Source organism: Maniola hyperantus, chromosome 6, assembly GCF_902806685.2.
Source record: "Maniola hyperantus chromosome 6, iAphHyp1.2, whole genome shotgun sequence".
NCBI lineage: Eukaryota > Metazoa > Arthropoda > Insecta > Lepidoptera > Nymphalidae > Maniola > Maniola hyperantus.
The window spans coordinates 6,555,824-6,569,618 of record NC_048541.1 but is presented as its reverse complement, the minus strand read 5'-3'; the positions used below and the strand labels follow the sequence as shown (position 1 = coordinate 6,569,618).

General features: G+C 32.7%; 3 protein-coding genes across 5 annotated transcripts; 2 read left to right on the top strand and 1 right to left on the bottom strand.

Annotated features, from left to right (window-relative positions):
- Window positions 1-240: 240 nt before the first annotated feature.
- UQCR-Q (Ubiquinol-cytochrome c reductase ubiquinone-binding protein) lies at window positions 241-3,734 on the top strand. The gene is made up of 2 exons (XM_034969396.2): window positions 241-456; window positions 3,571-3,734. The coding sequence occupies exons 1-2, from the start codon at window positions 303-305 to the stop codon at window positions 3,663-3,665; spliced, it is 249 nt and encodes an 82-aa protein (XP_034825287.1). The 5' UTR covers window positions 241-302; the 3' UTR covers window positions 3,666-3,734.
- Window positions 3,735-4,365: 631 nt separating this feature from the next.
- Window positions 4,366-9,223, top strand: Ugalt (UDP-galactose transporter). Of its 3 annotated transcripts, none has more exons than XM_069499207.1 (6): window positions 4,366-4,514; window positions 5,060-5,201; window positions 5,666-5,776; window positions 6,394-6,608; window positions 7,281-7,556; window positions 8,039-9,223. In XM_069499207.1, exons 2-6 carry the CDS (start codon window positions 5,144-5,146, stop codon window positions 8,399-8,401), a joined length of 1,023 nt encoding a protein of 340 aa, XP_069355308.1. In that variant the 5' UTR covers window positions 4,366-4,514; window positions 5,060-5,143; the 3' UTR covers window positions 8,402-9,223. The 3 variants fall into 3 exon arrangements, with proteins under 3 accessions (XP_069355308.1, XP_069355307.1, XP_034825278.1); XM_069499206.1 differs by having other exon boundaries at window positions 4,367-4,514; window positions 4,992-5,201; XM_034969387.2 differs by having other exon boundaries at window positions 4,463-4,518.
- On the bottom strand, window positions 5,558-12,870 carry mRpL22 (mitochondrial ribosomal protein L22). The gene is made up of 3 exons (XM_034969395.2): window positions 12,528-12,870; window positions 11,847-12,060; window positions 5,558-9,425 (listed from the first exon to the last, which is right to left on the bottom strand). The coding sequence occupies exons 1-3, from the start codon at window positions 12,696-12,698 to the stop codon at window positions 9,205-9,207; spliced, it is 606 nt and encodes a 201-aa protein (XP_034825286.1). The 5' UTR covers window positions 12,699-12,870; the 3' UTR covers window positions 5,558-9,204.
- Window positions 12,871-13,795: the final 925 nt, after the last annotated feature.

Here is a 13,795-nt window from a genome sequence, read left to right as displayed (position 1 = left end):
TACGAGTCACAATTATAGGGCTACTTCTAAAGGTGTTTATTATATATACAAAGCTTAGAGCCCAGAGCCGTAAAGCTAGTAGAAAAAAAAACTACATCGAATAGGTAGGTACCTAGGTACCTATCGATTCGTCAAAGAAGGTAGGTACCTACCTACCTTACCTACTTAGATCAGTCACCTATAGTGGTATACCTATTCCACTATAGGCCTATACCTATACTCTGTGGTTTTTTTTGCACCTTTGCCACTTGCCACAGTCGAGTTACGCAATTTTTTATTATATTCAATCTTACAAATTAAAAATGGGAAAACATTTCGGAGAACTTGCGAAGATCAGGGGATTAATCACATATAGATTATCACCACACGAACAACGTGCTTATGCGGGAGCTATTTCTAATGGATTACCAAACATCTTCCGCAGATTTCGTGAAAGTGTTTTCAGAGTCGCTCCAGGTAATTCTGTTTTTATTTCATAATAATTTTGTATCAATAATAATTTATCATGTTGAATCCATCGACTGTTATCGCTTTTAGTTTAAGTTCTGGCCCTAACTTTGTCAATGATTAATGAGATTTTAAGCTTAGAACATAAATTATTAAAAAATGATTCCATTAATTATTTATTTTTAATAATGTATTTTGTATGTCATGATTCACGTATAGTGTATAGTATCAAGTATGATTTAAATTTGAAAAGTGAAAGCAATATTCTAAATATGAAACTAACAGGCATATTTACAAAGTACTCTGTGCTAACAGGTTAAAATTTTGTCTATGTACTAAAATATATACATTTGTGACTAAAATAAAACTAAAAAGAAGTTGGAAGTACTAGGTACTATGCTAAAAGGTTAAAATACACAAATGTTTTGCGGATTTTTTTAAACTGGTTTTACGGCTCTGGGTTCTAGTATAGGGCTGCCATACGTCCCGGTACACTGGGACATGTCCCGGTCAGTAAGTTAATTGTCCCGGTTTGGCAGTTAGGACGTTTATACACTGAACGCCGCCGTTAACGAAAAACGAGATAATATAGTACCTACTAGTTCTTTAATTTACAATTTTTTGTTTATATATCAAAAATCACGTGGGAACTCTAATATTTCGGGATAAGCCTATGTCTGTTTCCGGAATGCAAGCTATCCCTGAATAATAATACCTGGTTATAAATATGCGCCGTGAAAAGATAATAGATATACAGACACACTTTCGTATTTATAATATTAGTACCTACCAGTGGCGAAGGGTGAAAATCTGAAAAAGGGAAGCCGGAAAGGTACCTACCTACCTAATTACCTAAAAGAATATCAGCTGTTCCCCATCGATTAAAGACGCTTTTTGTTTTCAAAACTCGATTTAGAAAAATGACTATCGTTACGTAACAGGAAATCTGTTAAACAACAATCTATGTGAATTAAGGTAATTTCTGATGTTGACTTACCAAACTGAATCTAAAATACCGCGAACTTACACTTATTAGTTATTAATCACTAGCCCCAATTTATTATATCAAAATAAAACACCACTAACAACTTTAAAAACAAACGTGCATGGACGCTTCACAAAAACAAATAATAAACAATCAAAATCAATATCAAATCACCCTTCAAAATACAAAATACTCAAAATAGTAGCATGTACCTGTTAAAATAATACTATTAATATAATTTTTAATTTGGAGGTATAATACGGTAACTCGGATTCTAGCGGCTTAACTACGTCAAATTTGTCTGACCTGTCAGAGTTCCAAATTCGTATTCGCTACTGGGCCAGATTAAATTGGTGGGCTCCAAACGTAGAGCGAGACAGACCTAGTTCGCTCCTTTCGCTTTCGCTAGGGAAATGAAAGAGATAAATACAAAGCAAAAATCTAACTAGGGAATCCGATATTTTACGGCTTGTATGGTGTAGGACTGTAGGTGTATGTTACTTACCTACATTAGCTGTTTTGCTTTTAACTTAAATTAGTAATAACAAAAAAAAAATAGCATTTGTGACGATTGAACTTTTGTATTTACGAACGTATTACCGAATTTATGTGAATAGTACCTACTTACGCTATATTATGCCAATTCTTAAAGGGAAGCCGATAGGAATCTTGTTATATTGACTCTTCGCCGCTGGTACCTACAGATTTCTCGTTAATATATAAAAATTTCGCGCTCGCTTCGCTCGCGCTTTTATTTTGCGTTGGTTAATGCCTGCAACTTCATTCACATGGGTTTAATTTTTTTTTAATCACGAGGGAACTCTAATATTTTGAGATAAAAAGCCTGTCTGTTTCCGGGATGCAAGCTATCCCTGAATATTACCTAGTTAAAAAGATAGGCCGCGAAAAGATAGTTAAATTGACATACTTTGGCATTCATAATATTACTTTAATATTAATACCCAGAATTTTTTTCGTAAATATATCAAAAATTTCGCGCTTATCTTGTATTGGTTAATGCCTGCAACTTCGTCCACATGGATTTAGTTTTTTTTTAAAACCACGTGAGATCTCTTCCAGAATAAAAAGCCGTTTCCAAGAGCAGACAGACAGACTGACACAATTTACAGTATCAGTATGTATATGGATAGATGTCCCGGTCGTCTTTTCAGTAATTATGGCAGCCCTATTCTAGTAGCCCTTTCGAGCCTTGTTTTGCAGGCAAAAGGAGTATGTACTTTTTGGATCAAATAAAATACATTTTGAATCAAATAGTTGTGAAATCTTTACATGCTTAAAAGTTGTTTTATCAGATAGTCATTTTTAAGGTTCCTTACCCGATAGGTAAAAACGGGGCCCTATTTATATCATTCTGCTGTTTGTATGTCTGTATGTCAAAGGTCTTTAGCTAGTAGACAAAATGAGATACAGTCCTTAAATTTTGGTATTTGGTGTAGAATGTTGACCAAAACAAAATATTGAAATAGAAATTCAATTAAATATAGATGTTTATATTATATAATATTACATAATATCTATTATGCTCTTTTTATAAATACTTTTCTTTGTGGTACCTATTCTACTTCCTTTACCTCTCGCACTGCCAAAAGTCGGTAGAGATCTATCATATTATAGATAAGTGCTTCCCGGTTCACTTTTACTCTCTTTTTCTCTTTATTGTAAATGTTTTTGCTACAAAGTAAAATAAATAAATAAATAATTTTTCAGGGAGGCTTCCATAAAAAAAGGAGCCAAAAAAATAATTTTTTTATCCTAGCATGTAGGGTTTCAATGATACCGTATCATTGTTTACGCTACGCATAAAATGTACAAACATTTGACGCCTGCCAGTGACGTCGAAGCTTCAACGTTTTGTCAGACGTTCGGTAACTGTCGTGAACTGTGAAGATACAAGTGTCTCACAATATGCTCACAATGCATGACGTGATTTCTTACTTCTATTTCGTGATGTGAAAAAATACACCATGATGCAAACTTCATAGTCGCAGATCCTTCCTCTGTGTTGTAGAAATTTCAGCTTTTATAAAATAACGAAGGTCTGGTCCTCCCAGGCTCTCTCTCGTATAAAACTGGCTTTATTTGATAAGTAAGTAACTAAGTATTTTTTTTTGTTTCAGCCTTTATTGTTGCGTACATGATCTTTGAGGGAGTAGAAACAGCACAGCACAGACTATCTAGGAAGAATCCTGCTGATTTTGCTAATGATGAATAGAAGATGTCTAATGAACACTCGAAAATATGTTATGTAGAGTAATTATTAAATCATTAGTATAATGTAAAAGATTTTCTTTTTAATGAATCCACTTTTTAGGGTTTCCTAGTTGTTAGTATATTAAAGAACCCTTATAGTTTCACTTTTACTTTGTGTGTGTGCGTGGCGAAAATCGGAACTAACGTTGCCATCAAGTGTCCCCTTTGTTCTTGTTTGAAAATTCTGCCTTTGTTCTCCAACAGCGCTCCCCTATCAATGTCTTTGAAGTGCCAAGAGAGCCTTGTCGCACTGTACCTACTTTACAGATATACAGATCCCTTTCGCTCAAGCAGAGGTATGTACTTACTTGTGAAATGTTATTCCCATTCCTTTCCATTCCTATTCCAAACAAAAAACAGCAAAATGAATCAATTATTTATTTAACTACAATACTTGAGTCAACATAACCTCACTTCACGTTGTTTGCCAAATACTCACTTACAAATACATTTTGGCAAACGAAAAAAAGTGGCCACGGTGATAAGGACAAAACATAATCATTTTGTCACGTTCTAATAAGAGCTTAAATGCATTTAGCTATCTCGCTCTAACAGAGTCACAATAGGGCTACTTCTAATAGTCCTTATTCTAAGGGTATACCAATGTTCTCTGGGTCTGTGTAGACTGTAGGTTCAAAAAGGCCAGAACCCAGAGCCATAAAACCAGTTTAAAAAAAAAACCGGTTTAGAAGATGTGCAACGTCAACACAAAAATATTTTTAATGTTTTTTAAATAATACTATTGTAATGAATTAATGTATAAATTCCAATCAAACAGAAATGATTTAATATTCGTCTTAAAGTACTATAAGTAAGTGGTAACCGTTTTAGTGCATTGTACAGTTATCTCTGTAGTATGCACTCAGTTTAATAATTTTTCTTCAAGATATTATTTTATCAATAAGTTTAAAATGTACTTTTATGAAAAACTAGTTGATGCCCGCGAATTCGTCCGCGTGGTTGTAGAGATTTTAAAAATCCCGTGGGAACTCTTTGATTTTCCGGGATTAAAAGTAGCTATGTCCTTCCCCGAGATGCAAGCTATCTCTGTACCAAATTTCATCAAAATCGGTTGAACGGATGGGCCTTCAAAAGCTAGCAGACAGACAGACACACTCTCGCATTTATAATATTAGTATGGATCAAGAATTTAATTTGTTTAACTTCAATAATATTTTTGTGTTAGTTATTTTAAAAGTTAGGGAAGTACAGATAAATGCATGCTTGTCTAAAAGTTTAGTAAAGCCGTTATTTAAATAATGTTTGTTTTAATTTTTTTCGTTATTAGTTTCTAGTGGTGTTAGTTAGATCAAGTTTGTAGTTCCTATGAAGTCAATAGATGACATCAATCTACAGGAGAAATCGGCAAGTGAAGAAATTGGCCCAGAAGAAACTGTTACTGCAGAGACACAATTACAGACAGAAATAGCAGAGGACAATATGGATGGTGTATCAAAGAAGTCTCAAACTTATTCACATAATAAACGGGTCAAGTATGGTAAGTTACTTTATAAAGTTATTAAATATAATTAACATTTTTACTCATCATAAACCTAATATAATATTATAAGTGTTAAATGTTTGTTACTCCTTCATGCCACAATGACTGAACAAAGGCTGAAATTTGGAACCGAGATAGCTTATTCCCTGACATAGCACAGATTACTTTTTATCTCCTGGAAAATCAAAGAGTTCCTGCAGGATTAAAAATTTACATCAACACATAAAGTTGCAGGCATCAACTTAAGGACTTATAAATCACTATCAACAAATATCACTGATAAGTGATGAGTCATATTTTGTACAAGATTCCTATCAGGAAACTATTGTTAAATGAAAAAATACTTTAAAAAATATTGTTTACTATAATTGTAATTGAGATAAGATAAATAATTAACTATTAGGATTTTAAATTACAACAACTATTGATAAGATTGGAGTCTAGATTTTTTTTACTTTCAGGCTATATAAAATATGTAAGTCTTGCAATATTGACAATTCAAAATGCAGCTTTAGGTTTAAGTATGCGATATGCTCGTACAAGAGATGTTACAATGTTTGCACCAACTGCAGGTAATAAACCTAACATTTAATTCATATTAATGCTGTCCATGTGATAATGTGTCTTTATCCGATGATACATATATATAGTCCGTACAAAATGATTCCTCACACACCATTTTAACTCTATGGGTCAACTGTCTTGTCAAAAGTATGGTTCACCTTTGAAATGAAAACGAAAATCGTACTTTTGACATGAAATATGACAACTTTGAACTTAAAATGGCGCGTGAGGAGTTAAATTTTACGCGTTATAATATGTTACTTTTATTCTAAAAAAAATTCCATGGGATTTGAAAAAAACGTAAATCTACTTTTTTGTTCCATTACAAGTTAGGCCTTGACTGCCATCCTACCTGGTGGTAAGTGATGATGCAGTCTAAGATGAAAGCAAGCAGCCAAATTAAATTAGGCATGCAATCCCAGGACACCTGCCAGGCAATATTTTAATACTTTTGCAAAATGAGGCATAAACACTAATGCAGCATGAAGTAAATAATCCTTAAGCTAAAGAATTGTGGAAACATCAAAATTGCTATTTTCATTTTCTTATCCAGGTTTTATTCAAATCGCTAGTCAAATTCGATGTCAGTTGCACTATATAAACTAAAATATTCTTTTAATTTCAGCTGTATTAATGGCAGAAATACTAAAGTTAGCTATATGCCTTGTTCTTGTCATGAATGAATCAGGAAGTATTAAAAATGGAGCTCGAACAATGTACACCACAATCATATTAAATATTAAGGATACTCTTCGTGTTTGTGTACCGTCATTTTTGTATGTCATACAAAACAATTTACTTTATGTCTCTGCTTCTAATTTAGATGCAGCTACATATCAGGTATTTTCGCCAATTAGTACACTACTATCTACCATTAATGATTATTATTTATAGATTAATCAGAAGTACCGATCATAAGGTACAGATATTTTCAAAAAGAGGGATTGCTGAGATTATTTTTTATCTTTATATCTCTACATAGTATAAAATAAAGTCGCTTCCCGCTCTCTGTATGTATGTACTGTGTATGTATGAACGCGTAATCTTTTAAACTACGCAACGGATTTTAATGCGGTTTTCACCAATAGATAGTGATTCAAGAGGAAGGTTTATAGGTATAGTTTGATAATGGTTTTTGTTAATTTGTTGAAATATGACGATATTTGAACAAAATGTCGGAAGAATCACTCCTGACTGACACCACATTATTAGTATCTACATTGCACCCATGCGAAGCCGCCCCGTGTCGCTAGTTATTTATATAACAACAAATAATAAAAATTTAAAAATGGCCACCATAAAAATTTAATTTTTTTTCTTGTACCATGGTATAGAACCCTTCGTGTACGAGTCTGACTCTCAATTGGCCGGTTTTTTGGTCTCTCGCGTATTAGTTTTACAGAGAAAAAATTATCTTTGAAATAAAAACAGATAAAATTTACTTCTTAATAGTTATAAGATTTTTATTCAAGAAAATAATATTAAGGTTCTTTATATTATTGTTTCTTGCAGGTTACATATCAACTTAAACTACTTACAACTGCATTTTTCGCCGTATTAGTTTTAAAAAGAAGACTGATAAAATGGCAATGGGGTGCATTAGGATTGTTGGTAATAGGAGTTGCATTAGTACAATTGTCCTCTACAGGAAGTAGCAAAAGTACAAGTTCCGAAAACCTAGCCAAGCAATCTAAACTGCTTGGTTTTGGAGCAGCTCTAGCGGCCTGTTTTATATCTGGATTTGCAGGCATTTACTTTGAAAAAGTTCTAAAAGAATCTGACATATCAGTAAGTTTAAATGTAAAATACCTAATGTAAATAGTTTCAATAATCTTTGTTGACCCACCCTAGCTTCGCCTTAAGGTAGAACACTTTTTAATACCCAGTAATTTACCTTAGAATAGTTAAAATCGGTTAAGATTTGCCAGTTATAGAGATATATAATTTTTCAAGATAAAAACTGTCCTATACACTTTAATGAGTATTAGCTACAAGTATGCCAAGTTGGGTTCAAATCCGTTCAGAAGTTTCCGCGTGAAATGTTCCAGATAAACAGACAAAATAAACTGTTTCGTGTTTAGGTTCTTAATTATTTTTTTAAATACAATATTTAATGTACAGAAATCATCCTGACAGTCCTTATTATAAGTATAGATTATCTTACCTAAACCAAGATAAATAAATTAATTAATCACTTTTAAAACTGTCATTATAATTAAATTAACCAATTTTTACTGAAACAGAGTGTAAAAAATATTTTTTATTTACAGGTATGGATGAGAAATGTGCAATTAAGTTTAGCATCTATACCATTTGGAATTCTAACACATGTTATAAATAATGGCACCTTATCAGATGTACTGAGAGGTTTTGATGGCTTCGTATGGTATTTAGTTGTTCTACAGGCAGCTGGTGGTCTTATAGTTGCAGTTGTAGTAAAATATGCTGATAATATCTTGAAAGGATTTGCAACGTCTGTAGCCATCATAATATTGTGTATAGCTTCAATGTATATATTTGATTTTCATTTGACAATACAGTTTGCTGCTGGCACTGTATGTGTAATAGGTTCAATTTTCCTATATGGCTATGTGCCGAAGAAACCAGAGACTCGAACATCATTAAGTGTATGATTTTTTTTTATAAATTTCTAAGCAGCTGTAAGTAATATATCGCAGTATGTACTTATCATGCTTATATTATTTTAATTAAAAGTATTTTTAATACTCAAGGGTAATTAACTAATTAATTATGTATTATTTTGTGATCTTTGTGCCTATTCTGTAAAATCCAGTTTACTTATTTACTTTTTTATTAACTAGGTATATAATAATTATTTTTTAAAAAATTAAGATATTACATAAAATATTCAATATATTTTTACAATCTGTCAGTTTCATTGTTACCCAATTACTAAGTATATTTTTGATTTAAGTTTTATCACATTGTAGTAAGCTTGTTTAATTACATGGTTGGTATAGTTGGTACAGCTTGTTTAAGTACGCTACAGGTTGAGATGGCCATCGGGGTATGAGGCGGGGGGACTCCCCACACACCTGCAGTGGCGTGCGGGTGTACGAGACGTTCGACGACCTGTCGCGTACTATACCTAATTATGATATTATGTTAGTATTCATGCTGCTCTTTTTAAAACTCATACCTTAGCTTGAAATGGGTTTGGTAATGTATATTTGGTTTTAACCTGATGGTAAATTACTCTTACCATAGTTAATGATATAAATAATTTTCTTCTAGGTTATGAGGTATTGCAGACAAGCTGGAAAAGCTACATGTGATATTCAAAAACATTGAACATTATTTTAAGTCAAATGTTGATTTATTAAAAGGGTTATGTAATTTTCTCATGACATAAAATACATACAATCATACTATAAGTATTTTGTTACTAAAAATAAGTTACTAACTGCTTAACAAATTAAAATGAATTAATTATCTTTCTTTTCCTCATTTGATCCAACCAGTTCTCCAATTGTTGTTGGGCAGTCAATGGGTTCCTTTTATAATAATCTTCAGGTGGATTTCCCTCTTCTAAGCGTACAAAGTAATGACTGTACTGGTATCGTACTTCACCTAATCTAGCTCGTGCATGTCTTCTTATCCCTTTAATATGCATACCTTTTCCCGAAAATGACTCCGCTGAAACAAAAATTTATTTAAACAAATTAATTACAAGTAAAGAATACCCAGTTATAGTTTCAAAATATATAAGTATTCAAATTCAAATGATTTATTCAAATTGGGTACACTTCTGCCAATTATATTATTGTGGAGTTAGTAAGATAATTGATGTAATGGTGATAATTTAATTCATCATCATCATCAACCGATAGATGTCCACTGCTGGACATAGGTCTCTTGTAGGGACTTCCACACGCCACGGTCTTGCACCGCCGACAGTTTAATTACGTAAAACTGAAGCTAGGAGGGTTCCAAACGCGCCCAGGTCTGAGAAGAGCACAGCCACAACACTCAGCTGGGTAATATGGACAGCTCAATTCAAGTTTTTTATCAGAGTATTTATTGAGTACACAACTAATTTCTGACTTATCCAGGGTCCTTTATGATGGGCCTGTTCATGTGACAATGCACAAAGCAGATGTCATCTGACTGGCTTTTTAAATTTTGATATACATACCTATACTATTTATACAAAATATGTAACCTATGTTACTTCTGGAAAAGTAGCTTTCTTATAGTGAAAGAATTATTAAAATCTGTTCAGTAGTTTTAGAGAACAAAACAAACAACTTTCCGCTCTAACAGAAAAAAAAGGAACCTTATAGGATCACTTTGTTGTCTGATAAGACAAGGGAATCACTTCACAAGGTCTTTTCACTCAGTACATTTTAGCCACAGTACAAAATCGCACAGGGTACATTGACTCAGACTTAGCTCGACAGATGGCACTAGTAGTAAGTTTTGTTGCCAGCCACTCGCAACAGGTGGCACTACTTGTAAATTTTGTGGCCGGTCAGCAGTGTGACCGTTTGTGGCAGATTTCTGCCATTTGGGCAGATTTGGCTCCTAAATTTTAACTCTGGCAGAAAAAGCTGACGATTTAAGAAAGTGGTAGATTGTGGCAGATTTCAAGGAAATCCTTATTATTTTTCTAATCTATCGCCCCACTTATCTAATCTTATTATTTTTCTAATCTACCGCCACACTCACACACACACAGTTAAAGTATCAATAATTATTAATCTTGGCAATCTATTTTCGTCCTTATTCAAGCAATTAGCAAGGAGTGAAATGTAAAAATTCTTAAATGTGATGGATGAATGCAATAAAAAAAATATATGAAAAGACATTGCTATGCTAGGAGAGTCAGACTCAGAATAATATTAATCATTAGGTAATTAAAAAGCAAATTCGTAACGTTTTTTTCTTTTTAAAAATTACACGGTATTCTTTTAGCTCATCCACCGTAATTTCATCAAGAAACACCGTATTTTTAACCTTACAACACGGTAATTCTTGATTTACATATGGAAACACTGGCACAGTCACAAATTGTCAAGTCTGTGTCTATTAAAAATTATTTATTTTCAACCACTTTTTTCCGAGGTTTTCCATTATCTCAAGGTGTTTATGTGATATTTTCCAACAACTGACTTTGTTAGTTGGATTTTGGTGATTCTGTTATAGTGAAGTGACTTGTGCTTTATTTTGAACTCTGACAACTCTACCGAGCAACTTTCTTTATTTCTTTGTACCTCTTTCAAGCTATTCGAAACTGCAAAGTATGGATTTACTGTGCATTGTGCTGATCTGGATCTGATGGAAAAAGCCATAAAACAAGAAAAAAGAAGAGCTCTATAAGTACCTAACTAATATAACCCCGACTACATTTCACGGACTACGATTTGCTGTAATAACAGAAAAAAAGTGTGTGTCCAGTTACAAAAATAAATGAAAGATTATTACCTTATTTATGTGTTTTATTGAAATTAACCATAGAAAAATAGAAATAAAAGAAAATTTAAAACCTATATATAGGTACATATCTAGGTAGCGTATATACTGTACCTATAGGGATTAGTATATATAGCAGATCCTGTATAGGGATTAGTATATATAGCAGATCCTGTAGTTGCAACTCAGCTCGATAGATGGCGTTACCAAAAAATAGGGACTGATGACTCTATACCCGTATATTCAATGTACTCTGTGGGTACTTCCTGTTGACCTCATCATGAAATTTGGCTGATAGCAATGTCTTACAGCACATATAGCAAAAATCCGGAAACCGTGAATTTATGGTTACATCGCAAAAAAAATACTATTATTAATTAAATAAAAAGTAGCATATGTAACTCTCCAGGTTTTTAACTATACCCATGCAAAAAATCACGTCAATGCTACAGTATGACGGTGACAAACAAACACACTTTCACATATATAATATGGGTAGTAGTGATGTATGGCTATATATATTTCTGTCATACATACAAAATATGTATAATTGTGCTATGTATCTATTAAAGCAGTGTGTAAATTTTTATTTACACACTGCTTTATTTACTGTTTATTAGTAGGCTTAGATATGAAAATTATTACCTATCCAAAGATTGCTTTTAAATTCAACATTATGTTCTTTAACAGCTAGATCTTGTGCTTCCAGGATTGTCTCCTTAATAAAACTTGCACCTTTTTTATTAACATAGCCGAGTTGTTTTACAGCTTCATCCACAGTCATTCCTCTGACAAAAGATGCTATATACCAAAGTTTTTCTGGACTGTATTTGATGTTAGTTTTCTGGTGACATATAAACTGCAAGTAATAAAAAGTAAATAATTAATTAATCATTCCAATATCATTAAAAAGTGTGGTTTCCTTAGGCTTTGTAATTTAAGTTCATAAGTCCTAACTTTGTACTCTATCTCAACTGTTATCCAATAGTAATATGGGAGGACACTTTATCAAATTAAAAGTACTAGGTATGACTGCAATAATTACCTATTACGTACGTCGCGTCGGTTTGGTGCTAGAACATATTAATTTGTTACCTATGAATTCATGTACTCGTAATATATCAGTATGATGACGGAGTGATGAGGCATAAATTCATGGTATCATTGCAATTTAGGAGCACTTTTATTACAAAATACTGATTAAACTATACACAAAAAGTTAATGAAGCTATGAGGTTAATTTAAAAATATTTAATAATAAAATTACACCGCATAACCAGGAGTTCAGCAAATTTTTTTAAAGTAAATTAATTGTATTATAATTACGGCTGGTCTGGGACTTTCCCCTATTTCTTGCGGAGGATATATTTTTTTATTACACTGCAGAAATCTCTTGGGCAATGTAGACTTGGTCCAAGCAAAATCCCTTGCTGAAGTGTGAAGATTATTTTTTAGGTTACACTGAAATTCAAATAGACTGCTCCTAACACGATTCATCGCTGTGCAAACAGTATTTTAGAAATGTTTAGAAGTTAGAACCAGAACAGGTAGGCAAAGAGTATATTATATTATCACTACGTTTTACAGGTAGATAAAATTGTTTTTTAGGTAAAATTGGTAAAATATTTTGGGAAAACGTTTTTTTTTAACTGGTTTTACGGCTCTGGGATCTAACTCATCTAACTCTTGAGCCTTTTGAGTAAAGGACGAGGGCGTAGATTGAGTAATAAAGGTAGATTGAAGCACCTACTGTGTAACCGCGTATGAGATAGCGACGTAACGATGAATAACACGACAATTATTACCATTGTTTACTGTCAATATTTGTATTAAACGATTTTAATGTGAAAACAAGTACATACATAAATAACTACACTAGCGGCACGCTATGATGGCCGGTTTGACACATTACAATAGTGATGTGGAATGTCAATTTATTCTCGAACAAAAAACAATTAAGTTTTGTTTTTGTACCTGATTAAATAGGTTTAATAAAACAAAAATGTATATGTTTATTTAATTTATTTGAACGAACTGAATATTTGAACGAAAATGAATATACATACTTTATATGCACACAAGAAACATATGAATACAAAAGATACCGAAAAAGGTGCCACAAAAGGCCATAATTAATCAGATTCGTCCATACTACTATTTTCACTGTCGTCACTGCTATCATCACATACATTAATAATTATATGTTCGTTTTCTATAATATTATCTATTTTCACATCTCTTTCATAATCTTCCCTTATTAATTTAACAGTTCTATTCACAACCTTTTCCCAGTCTCCTTTAGTCACATGTTCACAAGCTTCTTCTAATAATTTTAGCATTTTTTTTGTGGTAAATGGGGGTTCTGTATTGTGTCTTGCAGCATATCCCTTAATTTGAGCCCACACCAACTCAATCGCATTATACTCACAATGGTAAGGCGGTAACCGTATAACTCTGTGCCCATGTTCTAATGCTATTTCGTCAATGACGTATCGGATCTTGGTTGGTTTGTTTTCTTTTAAAAGACGTACTAATTCCGCTTTTAACATATTCATGTTTGCATCTACGCCATTTTTACGAAGCCATGCGACGAT

What these genes read in the sequence shown, in the direction of transcription:
- mRpL22 (XM_034969395.2), bottom strand. Translation starts at nt 12,698, where the DNA reads ATGAATCGTGTTAGGAGCAGTCTATTTGAATTTCAGTGTAACCTAAAA. An exon ending in GGGAAAGTCCCAGACCAGCC is followed by an intron (nt 12,061 to 12,527) that starts GTAATTATAATA and finishes TATTACTTGCAG; the next exon opens with TTTATATGTCACCAGAAAAC. An exon ending in TAAAAGCAATCTTTGGATAG is followed by an intron (nt 9,426 to 11,846) that starts GTAATAATTTTC and finishes TTTTTGTTTCAG; the next exon opens with CGGAGTCATTTTCGGGAAAA.
- UQCR-Q (XM_034969396.2), top strand. Translation starts at nt 303, where the DNA reads ATGGGAAAACATTTCGGAGAACTTGCGAAGATCAGGGGATTAATCACA. An exon ending in TGTTTTCAGAGTCGCTCCAG is followed by an intron (nt 457 to 3,570) that starts GTAATTCTGTTT and finishes TTTTTGTTTCAG; the next exon opens with CCTTTATTGTTGCGTACATG.
- Ugalt (XM_069499206.1), top strand. Translation starts at nt 5,030, where the DNA reads ATGAAGTCAATAGATGACATCAATCTACAGGAGAAATCGGCAAGTGAA. An exon ending in TAATAAACGGGTCAAGTATG is followed by an intron (nt 5,202 to 5,665) that starts GTAAGTTACTTT and finishes TTTTACTTTCAG; the next exon opens with GCTATATAAAATATGTAAGT. An exon ending in TAGATGCAGCTACATATCAG is followed by an intron (nt 6,609 to 7,280) that starts GTATTTTCGCCA and finishes TGTTTCTTGCAG; the next exon opens with GTTACATATCAACTTAAACT.